The following is an 11,658-nucleotide window of genomic DNA, read 5'->3' on the forward strand; positions in this document are numbered from 1 at the left end:
GCTCCCAGGCCCCACACCCAGCCAGGGCCCATTCTCCAACATGAGACCCTGTTGACAGCCTCCTTAGCCAGGCTACCCTTCCCGAGGCAAGGCCTCTTTTCAACCCTTTGTCCCTTCGCCCTCACAGGACCCCTTCCCCAGAAAGTGCTTCCTTCCCACAGCCAGGTGCTTGTGCCCAGCCTTTCCCCTTCTCAGCTGGACCACTTTCCCAAGGAGTTCCCCTGTCACTGGCCTTTCATAGCCAGTGCCTCCTTCCCCAGCCAAAAGGCTTCCCTGCACTCAGCTCTCCATCACCTGTCAAGTCCACTCCCCAGTCATGTGAACTTTCCCTGCCAGGCTCCCTCCACCCAGGGACTTACATCCTTTTCCTCAGTCTGTGCTCATTTTCCCAGGCTGGCCTCCTTCCCAGTAAGGCCCCCTTCCTCAACTGCTCTACCCCTTCCTCAGCCAAGCCCCTTCTCTGGCTGATCCCTCCTCCTCATCCAGACTGTCCCTCCCATCCCTAGCCTGTGCCCACCTCCTCTGCTAGGTCCCATGTGCCCTCCTTTCAGCCAGGACCTCTGTCACTACACACACCCTCATTCCCAGGCGGATCCTCTCCACTTGCTAAGTCCCCTCTCCCAGCCAGGTTCATCAAGCTGCCTATTATCCTATGCCTGGCCTATGTCGTTCTCAGCATTCAAACCTCTCCCACCACCAGGTTCCTTTCCTAGCCTGTGCCTCCCTACCCAGGCAGATACCCCCTCCCTCCCAGGCCCCATCCGCCCCACCAGAGCCCCTCTCCAGTCACCATCTTTCCCTGCCTGGATATTTTCACCTCCCAAAGCCCCCATCCCAGCCAGTCTCCCATCCTCTGCTTATGCCGCCCTGTCAAGTCTGTGCTCCTTTTACAAGCCTGGCCCCTTCCCACCTCCAGGCCCCTTCCCCAGCCTCAGCCTACTTTCCCAGCCAGAGCTCCTTCCCTGGTCACATGCCATTCCCCAGGCTTTCCCTCCTTTAACAGCCAAGGATTCTTTTCTCATCTTCTGCCCCCTAACTCAACTAGGTCTCTTTCCCTTGACCTGCCAATTCCTCCTTCCCTAACCAGCCCTGCCCCATTATCCCCTTCCCAGCCATGCCTCCCCACCTCTCCGGCCCCCTACTCCCTCACCCCAGTCCACATCCAGCTTCCCTTGCCCAGCCATCTCCCCTTCACCTGCCATGTCCCATTCATCCTCCTAGGCTAACCGCTTCCCCAGTTTCCAACCTCCTTCCCAGCCAAGCACCCTTCTACATATTACGGGATTACAGCACCCTTTCTGGCTGTTCTTCCTTCCCCAGCCAGCATGCACACCCCTATGAAAGGCTCTCTTCTCACAATGCATCCAAACACCTAGTATTCTTGGAGAGCTCCTCTTCTCAGCCAGCTAGCTATCTGAAAATGTCTCTGATACACACATTTACACAGTGAGCTATCTTTCCATATTTGTATTTTGAGAATAGCCTCCTTCCTCTGAAAAAACAGTGGCACTTCTTTTCCTCCTGAAACTTAGCCCTGGACTGGCAAGTTTTTGAAAGTGGGAGTTCTTTTTCATGCATAGCAATGAGAACATCCTTAACTGAAACCATTTCATGATGGTTTCATTGAGTGAAACATCAACTCTGGATAACCTCAACTATCTTGTTCCTTCCTAAATCCTTCCCCTGGGAGACACTCCAGGCCACCACCAAGACTGCAGACCCATTCCTCCTCCCAAAAGCTTCTTCTGTCATCATGTCCCCCTACTTCACTCCTGCTCCCTAATCCTCCAGGACTCCTTTGCTGAAGTAGATCCTGGGATATGAACTCTATATGAACTAAGTCAGTTATACAAAAATAGAGAACCAGATATCTTTTAAACTGCTTTTATTTTTTAAACAAATTACATTTTTTTTTATTTTATAGGTTTTATTTTAGAACATTTGATGTGTACAAAGAATTTTTAAATGAATTTAAGTTGTATCACTGAAATACAGGATCTGAAGATTAAATTTTTAAAAAGTTGTTTACTGCAAATATTTCACTTTTACCATTCTTTTGGAAAATTCAATATCAACAAATCTCAAATATCAACAATAGTATATTGCTCACTTTTTTGCCTCATCAGTTGCAGATATAACAAAATGAATCAACTATTTTAATGCTTTTTAACATATATTTAAAAATATTTTTTAATCTCTAAGAACTAAGGAAAATTACTAAGTGCATATCTTTCATACTTCATACCAGTTGTAGATGGAACAAAGTGGATCAACTACTTGAATAAAGTCATACCCTTTTATGTCTGAGAATAAAGGAAACATACTAGTTCAGCTCTAACCTCTCACAGTAAGCTAAGCTACCTATCAGTTTGTCTCTTTTTACTTCACACCGATTGTAGATATAATAAAATGGATCAACTACTTGAATAAAGCCATATCCCTTCCTATCTTTAATAAAGAAAATTAAGTCGAGGTTTTTCACATCTTAGAGTAAACCTTCTCTAGCCTATCAGTTTATGTAAATCTAGTTTCTATATTTAACACTTAGGTTTAACTTATAAATTTAACAAATGCTATTAATTAGAATTCAGCACATCTAAACAACTAAAATTAATTTGCAACCACACACGTTTCTATGAAAAAACAACAAAATACTAGAGGAAGACTTGTTCACAACTTGAGATGTCTCCAGAGTAGCCCAGGTGAAGTGAAAAGCAAACCAAAAAACAGCCCACAATACTTTTCCCAAAAACTGAAGCAAAAGGCCTTTGCAAATTATTTCAATCACATCAACTCCAACTTTATCTAAGTAATCCTATATATTCAATGGGACAACCGGAAGATTCTAAACTAAATTGATTTCTTTGCCAAGTGAAGAACGCATCAAAACAAGTAGCCATTTTTTTTAACCCCCAAATTACTTGCAACCTGACCAATTCTCATGGGTGAGGGAGGCAGAGACCCTTCAGGGCAAGAAACGGTGAGAACAAGCAAACTCACTCCCCTCGGGTCGTACAATACCAATCTCTTCCTGGTCACTGGCCTCCGACCCCCACCCCGTGAAAGAAGCAACGAAGGGACAATCGAGGAAAGAAGAGCCAGGTGAGAGGGGAAGCGATGGGGGGGGGGGGGGTGAATTCTGAGTAAAATGAAGAAAGAAAAACCCGAGAAAACCGAAGGAGAAAAAACCAAAAACCAAAACCAAAAAAAAACAAACAAAAACAAAAACAAAAACAAAAACGAGCCTACTGAGGAGATGTGGCGGCGGCGGCAGCTTCAGCTCCGGCGACAATGGCCATGGTGATGGCGGCGGCGGCAGGGCTCCGTGGCGTCTTCGGGCCTAGAAGAGACGTGGGGCCACGCCCCCGACGGCGCCGGCCTCGAGCGGCTTCACCGAGTTGTAGTGCTCCCCGAGGCTACAGGAGTAGCGCGTGTGGACCAGGGTGAGCGGTCTCTTGGTGTACTCCACCCCGAAGACGAGAGCGGGCGATTCGGCCTGGATCACCTCGATGGGGGTCTGCAGGACATGTGACAGGGCCCTCAGCTCGAGCAGGCCTCCCCACGACAGGTTGCCCACGATGTCGTCGCAGTAACCCAAGAAGTCGTCGCGGCTGTAGGCGTTGCCGGTTTCGGTGTCGCAGAAGAAGGGCAGGAATTCATCAATGTGCTTCCGCATGTAGTCGGCGGTGCGCTTCCGGAGGCTCTCCACGGTCACAGAGAACACCAGCTGGTCTTGGATGGCGCGGTACATGCACTGGCCGTCGGCCGTGATATTCTTCATCTCCAGATTCTTGGCCCCCAGGATGGTGCGGAGCTTCTCTTCCTCGTCGTGGCGGTAGCTGGCCAGTTGCTCCGTCTCGCCTTCAGCGATCCTCTCCTGGCGCTCTCTCTCGAGGGCCGCCCTTCTTTCGCGCCTTCTTTGCGACCTCGAGAAGCGGGGAGGCTGGTTCTCCAGATCCATCTTGGCCAGATCTTCAGTGACAGAAGCGACACTGCTGTTATCAGGTAAACCCTCCTGGAACTTCTCCAGCTCCTGCTGGTGCTTCTGCTCCATCTCGGCCTCGAGCCGGGCCACGTCTAGGAGCAACTGCTTTCTCTTATTCTTGTCGCTCTTGGGGACCGAGTTCTTCATGCTCTGGATGCGGGCCTGCAGCTCTTTCTTCTCGCGGTTGTGGCGGCGTATCATCCGCTGTTGCTCGCTCTGCGAATCTTCCATGATGTTTAACGGCAGGCGAGAATCGAAGTTTAGTGGCAGGAGAAGTACTACAGTTCAGGCTAACGGCTCTAACTACGTAACACGCCAGAGACCCTCAGCCTCCCGTGGCGGTTGCACTCTCTTCTCACTGGCTGGTGGCACTCACCTTATTCACGGCTCTCTCTGCCATTGGCCACTGTCTCTACAGCCACGCCCCCTAAACACGCTTGGCACTATGATTGGCTGTTGGGAGACCATTCCCCCCTCCCTTAAGTACGCCCCCTACCATGGAACCCATAGCAACGGGCACTTCCTGTTTTAGCGGCGGTGCTAATTCAGCTCGTAAAATCCCGTCTTTGTACGTTATATGCAGCAATTCGGCTTGTGGAGATTTTCACGTACTCTTAACTGCCTGCTTAACTTCCAAGCCTGAACACAGTGCAGATACTGGTCATGCTTAAGAATCACATGACAAATACTATCACAGCAGCTAAATATTCTCTGACACTGGACTTCCCCTTACTCCTAGCGTTCAGGAGGCAAAGTGGCTCTCACCATTTCTTCAGTCGCCTTGACTGGTGATCACTTAATTTTGTGTATCAGAACAAAGACATTTCCTTACATTCCTGGGAACACAGAGTCCTTTCAGTTTATGCTCAAATCCACCCTGTCCTGTATCAGTATAAGAAAGGAACAGCCGATCTCCTTAAAGTCATTCACTACAACTAAGCAAACTTCTTGGCTTGTGCCGACAGAATGCACCTACTCTAAACTCTCTTCTAGGTTCCCAGCTTCCTAAGTGGGCTCCCTAGGATGCCCAGGAAGCATGACAACTGACATTCATCAAGCCACTTCTTTCTGATTATTTTCTGATTATTTTGAATCTCTAAAATTTCTAAAAAGAAAGATAAAATCCCTAAGCTCTTTCAAATATGCTCTCATCTTGTCCCACTCTGCCCATCTGTATCTTGAATTCCCAAACAGGAAGGCTCTTGAGAGGACCTCTCCCTTGTTACAAATGAGGAAAGTGGACATCTGTCCAAGTTGTTGCATATTTCAAATTTTCAGTCCTTTTTAGTGCTAGGTAGTATTCCATAATATGGATGTACAGTAGTTTGTGTTTCCATTCACCTGTTGGAGGACATCTGGGTTGCTTCCAGTTTGGTGTTATTATGCATAAAGCTGCTTATAAACATCCATATACAGGTTTTTGTGTGAACACAAATCTTCATTTCTCTGGGGGAAATGCCCAGGAGTGTCATTTCTGGGTCATATTATACGTGTATGTTTAGTTTTTTAAGATGTGATTTTCCAGAGTGGCTGTACCATTGTGGATTCTCACCAGTAGTGTGTGAGGGATCCAGTTTCTCTGCATCCTCACCAGCATTTGGTGTTGTCATAATTTTTTATTTTAGTCATTCTGATACATGTGCAGTGACATCTCACTATGGTTTTAACTTGTATCTCCCTACGACTAATCATGTTCATCTTTTCTTGTGCCCATTTGCCATCTGTGCTGTATCCTCTTGGGTAAAATGTTTATGTCATTTGCCCCTTTTATAATTGGACTGTTTTTTACTGTTGAGGTTTGAGAGTTCTTTCTATATTCTAGATACTAGTTCTTGGATACATGTTTTGCAAATATCTTCTCCCACCTTGTAACTTGTCTTTTCATCTCTTTACTTGGTGTTTCTCAGAGCAAACGTTTTTAATTTTGATCAAGTCAGTTTATCATTTTTTTCCCTCTATGGGTTGTGTTTTATGGTGTCAAGAACTCTTCATCTAATACTAAATCCAAGGATTTTTTGATCCTAAAAGGTGTATAGCTTTAGGTTTTGAACTGAAATTTGTGATCTATTTTGTGGGGGTTCTTTTTGTATGTAAGTTTTAAGGCTTATGCTGGGGTTCATTCTTTTGCCTGTGGTTATCCAGTTGCTCCAGCATCATTTGCAGGAAAGCCTATGTGTCCTTTGTTGAACTGGTTTTGCATCTTTGTCAAAAATCAGTTAGGCATATTTGTGTAAGTCTATTTCTGGATTCTCTATTCTGTCCTGTTGATGTATATGTCTGTCCCTCTTCCAATACCATCCAGTCTTGATTACTGTAGTGATTAAATACAGGTAGACCCTTTCCTTCAATTTTATTTTCCTTTTTCAGAATTGTTTTAGCTCTTCTAATTCCTTTGTCTTTCCACATAAATTTTAGAATAAGCTTTTCTCTGTCTACAAAAAACTCTGGCTTAGATTTTCATAGAAATTATGTTAGAGCCATAGATCAATTTGGGGAGGGGCAACTGACATCTTTACTATGTTGAGTTTTCCAATCCACGAACACTTGGGTATGTATCTCCATTCATTTAGATTTTCATTGATTTTTTAATGAATGTTTTATAATTTTCAGCATGTATGTCCTGCACATATTGTGTCAGATTTACACTTAAGCATTTCATTTTCTGAGTGATTGTAAATGGTATTGTATTTTTAATTTTGATGTCTACATGTGCATTGCTAGTATATAAAAATACAATTGACTTTTGTACGTTTATCTTGTATTCTATGACCTTGTTCAACTGACTTGCTATTTCTAGGAGGGTTTTTTGGGTAGATTCTTTGGAACTTTCTATGTAGGGAATCATATCACCTGTGAATAGGGACAGTTTTATTTTATCTTTTCCAATCTGTATTCTTTTTTTCCCCTTTCTTGTCTTACTGCACTGATTATAACTTGTAGCACTATGTTGAATAAGAGTGGTGCAGGCAGGCAGGCTTACTTTCTTCTGGGTCTTAAGGGAATGCGTTTCCTCTTTCACCATTAAGTTGATATTAACTGTAGGTTTTTTGCAGATGTTATCAAGTTGAGTAAGTTCTCCCTCTGTTTCTATTTTTCTGAGTGTTTCTAACATGAATGGGTATTGAATTTTTGTCAAAAAATTTTTTCTGCATTGATGAACTGTTGGTGGGATTTTTCCTCTTTAGCATGTTAATATGGTGGGTTACATTAATTGATTGTCAAGTATCGAACAGTCTTGCACTCCTGGAATAAACCCCACTTGGTCATGGTTTACAATTCTTTTTATATATTGCTGAATTCTATTTGCCAGTATTTTATTAAGGATTTTAAAATCTACCTTCATGAGAGAGATTGGTCTGTAGTTTTCTCTTTCAGCACTGTTTGGTTTGGTTTTGGTATTAGGGTAATGCTAGCTTCATAAAATGAATTTGGAAGTACTCCCTCCTCTTTTATTTTTCTAGAAGAGATTATGTAACATCAGTGTCAATTCTTTCAGTGATTTGGTAGGATTCTCCAGCGAAAACATCTGGGCCAAAAGGTTGCCATTGGGGAAGCTTTAAAATTACAAAATTGTTTTCCTTAATAGTTTGGGGGCTAATCAAATTATGTATTTCACATTGGATGAATTTTGGTAGTTTGTGTTTTTTGAGGCATTGGTCTATTTCACTTTAGTAGTCAAATTTATGCCTGTAGAGTTGTTTTTAGTATTCTATTATTATGGTTTGATGTGTGCAGGATCTGTAGTGATATTCCCTGCTTTACTCCTGATTTTAGTAATTTGTGTCTTCTCTCTTTTGTTATTTGCTCTTTGTCAGTCTTGCTAGAGATTTGTCAATTTTATTGATCTTTTCAAAGGACCAGCTCAGGGGGGAAGGTGTAGCTCAGTGGTAGAGTGCATGCACAAGGTCCTGGGTTCAATCCCTAGTACCTCCATTAAAATTCTTTAAAGTAAAATAAATACACCTAATTAACACCCCCCCCCCCCCCCGCAAATTAAAAAAAGAAAAAGAAAAACAAAGGACCAGCTCAGAGTTTCATTGATTTTTTTCCCTATTACTTTTCTGTTTTCAATTTCATTGATTTCTGCTCTCAGTTTTCCTTCTCTCTACTCGCTTTGGGTGTAGGTCACTTCTTTTTCTGGTTCTTGAGGTGGGAGCTTGGATGATTGATTTCAGGCTTTTCCTCTTTTACTATTGTGTACATACACGTGCCATAAATCTCCAGCTCAGTACTACTTTAACTGTATCTCACAAGTTTTGATATATTGTATTTTCCTTCTCATTCAGTTCAATGTGTTTGGGGAATTCCCTTGAGACTCTCTGGCCCATGGATTGTTTAGAAGTGAATATTAGTTTCCAAGTGTTTGCAGGTTTTCCTGTTATCTTTTTGCTATTGATTTCTACTTTGATTCCTTTGTGGTTGGAGAACACACTCTTTATGATTTCAATTTGTTTAAATTTCTTGGGGATTGCTTATGGCCCAAGCTATATTCTATCTTGACATATGTTCCATGGGCCCTTGAAAAGAAGGTATATTCTATTATGGTTGTTCTATAAATGTTGTTTAGATCCCATTGGTTGATGGTGTTGTTGACTTCTAGATCCTTCCTGACTGTTAAATTCTTTTATTTGTTGTTAAGAGAGGTATATTGAAGTCTCTGTCATCATAGCTTTTTCTAGTTCTCCTTTCCGTTTTATCAGGTTTTGCTTCACATATTTTGCACCTCTGTTGCAAATCTTACACACTTAGGATTGCTTTGTCTTTTTGGTGGATTCACCCTTTTATCATGTAATGCCTGTCTGTCTCAGTCATTTTCTTTGCTCTAACATCTACTTTATTGGATGTTAATACAACCATTCCTTTTTCTTTGCTAATGTTTGCATGATATATATTTTTCTATCCTCTTACTTTCAACTTCCCAATTTCGTAATATGTGAGGTAAGTTTTTTGTAGATAGCATATAGTTGGGTCCTGTCTTTAAAAAAATTTTTTTACCTTTATTTTTTCTTGTTTTGGGGGTGGGTAGGAAGGTAATTAAGTTTATTTATTTATTTTTTTAATGGAGGTACTGGGGATTGAACCTAGGACCTGCTGCATGCTAGGCATGCCCTTTACCACTGAGCTATACCCTCCCCCCAGGTCCTATCTTTTAATCTACTCTGCTAATCTCTGTCTTTTAAATGGTGTATATAGATTATTTACATTTAAGGTAATTATCAACACATTAGGGCTTAAGTCTGACACTTAATTTTTTGTTCTGCTTGTTCACTTGTTTGTTTTCTTTTTCCTACCTTCCATTGTGTTACTTGAAAGTTTTTTAGAATTCAATTTTGACTTATCTACAGGCATACTTCAGAGATATGGCAGGTTTTGCTCCATATCACCACAATAAAGTGAGTAGCGCCAATTTTTTGGTTTCCTAGTGCATATAAAAGTTATGTTTACACTACACTGTAGTCTAAGTGTGCAATAGCATTATATTTAAAAAATGTACAAACCTTACTTAAAAAATACTTTATTGCTGAAAAATGCTAACCATCATTTGAGCCTTCATCAAGTTATAATCTTTTTGCAATAGTAACATCAAGGATCACTGATCACAGATCACCATAACAAATGCCATAATAAAGAAAAAGTTTGAAATATTGCAAGAATTACCAAAATGTGACACAGAGACATAAAGTGAACAATTGCTGGTGGGAAAAATGGTGCCAATATACTTGCTTAATGTGGGATTGCCACAAACCTTCAATTTATTAAAAAAAAAAAAAGCAACATCTGTGAAGTGCAATAAAATGAGGTGTTCCTGTATGGTGTTTTTGAGGGTACCTCTTTGTGTACTTTTTTGGTGATTGCTCTAGGTATATTTGTGTGTGTCTGTGTGTGCACATATGCACGCATGTGTATATTATCAAAAATCTATGATACTGTCATTTTACCAATTTGCATGAAGCATAGAAACCTTATCTCCTTTTGCATCTCTCTACCCTCACCCATTTGTAATATGGCTACCTTAAATGTCTCCTATTTACATTCAGAACCACATTAGTTTTCTAATTTTTGCTTCAATCTCCAAGACATCTTAAGGGGAGAAGGAAAGTCTATTCTATTTACCCATAGTTTTGCTTATCATGTCTTTCCTTCCCACCTGATTTTCCAAGATTTCTTCTTTTATCTTTACTGTTTGGAGAACTTCATTTTGGCATTTTTTCAAGTAGATCTCCTTGTGACAAATTCTCTTAGTTTTCCTTTCTCTGAGAATGTCTTGATTTCCCCTTTGTTCCTGGGGGATAGTTTCACTGGAAGTAGGACTCTGAGTTCACAATTATTTTCTTTCAGCACTTGAAAAATGTGGTGTCACTTTTTGTTGACCTCTGTGGTTGCTGGTGAGAAATTTATTGTCTTTTGAATTACTTTTCCTTTATTGATAAGGTGTTGCTTCTCTCTTTGCTTTCAAGGTTTTTTTCCTTTGTCTTTAGTTTTCTGATATTTGACTATAAGGTATCTTGGTGTGGGTTTCTTTGGGATCTTTAATACCATTTGGGGTTTGCTGAGCTTCTTGAATCTGTAGGTTTATATCTCTTATTAAATTTCAGACGTTTTCAGCCATAATTTCTTTGAGTATTTTTTAGCCCTACACTTTTTCTCCTCTTTTTCTGAGACTGACAGGAACTTAAGATCTTTTGTTGTTCCACAGGTCCCTGAGCCTCTGCTCAATTTTTTAAAAATCTAGTAGACTGTATTTTTAGAACAGTTTTAGGTTTACAGCAAAATTGAGTGGAAAAGTATAATGTTCCTGTATCACCCTGCCCCCCCCCCAACAGGCACAGCCTCCACACCCCCACCAATATCCTGCACCAGGATGGTACATTTATTACAATCAATGAACCTACACTGTTGCATCATTATCACCCCAAATCCACAGTTTATATTAGGGTTCACCCTGGGTGTTGTACATTCTATGGATTTGAGCAAATGTATAATGACATGTATCCACCATTATAGTATCTTACAGAACAGTTTCACTGCCCTAAAAATTCTCTATGCTCCACCTGTCCTTCCCACTTTTCCGTCTAACCCCTGGCAACTACTGATCATTTTACTGGCTCCATAGTTTTGCTTTTACCAGGCATATCGTTGAAGTCTTACAATAGGTAGCCTTTTCAGATTGGCCTCCTTGACTTAAAATCTGCATTTATAATTCCCTCATGTCTTTCCATGGCGTGACAGTCATTTTTCTTTTTGGCACTGAATACTATTCCACTGTCTGAAGGTACCATAGTTTGTTTATCCATCACCCACTGAGGACATCTTAGTTGCTTCCAAGTTTTGGCAATTATGAATAAAGCTGCTATAACCCTTTACGGGCAAGTTTTTTTTGTGTGGAACTAACTTTTCAACTCATTGGGGTAAATACCAAGGACTGTGATTGCCGGATCGTATAGTAAGAATGGTTAGTTTTGTAAGAAATCACCAAACTGTCTTCCAAAGTGGCTATAGCATTTTGCATTCCTACCAGCAATGAATAAGAGTTCCTGTTGTTCCATATCCATGCCGGTATTTGGGTATCATCAGTACTTTGGATTTTGGTCATTCTAATAGATTCTGATAGTATTTATCTAGTTGTTTTAATTTGTAGTTCCTTGATGACATATGATGTTGAGCATCTTTTC

General features: G+C 41.3%; 1 protein-coding gene across 1 annotated transcript; it reads right to left on the reverse strand.

Annotated features, from left to right (window-relative positions):
• Positions 1–3,340: 3,340 nt before the first annotated feature.
• OTUD6A (OTU deubiquitinase 6A) lies at positions 3,341–4,216 on the reverse strand. The gene has a single exon (XM_031446456.1). It carries the CDS (start codon positions 4,214–4,216, stop codon positions 3,341–3,343), a length of 876 nt encoding a protein of 291 aa, XP_031302316.1.
• Between the last annotated feature and the right edge of the window lie 7,442 nt (positions 4,217–11,658).

The sequence above is a fragment of the Camelus dromedarius genome, chromosome X (genome assembly GCF_036321535.1).
Source record: "Camelus dromedarius isolate mCamDro1 chromosome X, mCamDro1.pat, whole genome shotgun sequence".
Lineage (NCBI taxonomy): Eukaryota > Metazoa > Chordata > Mammalia > Artiodactyla > Camelidae > Camelus > Camelus dromedarius.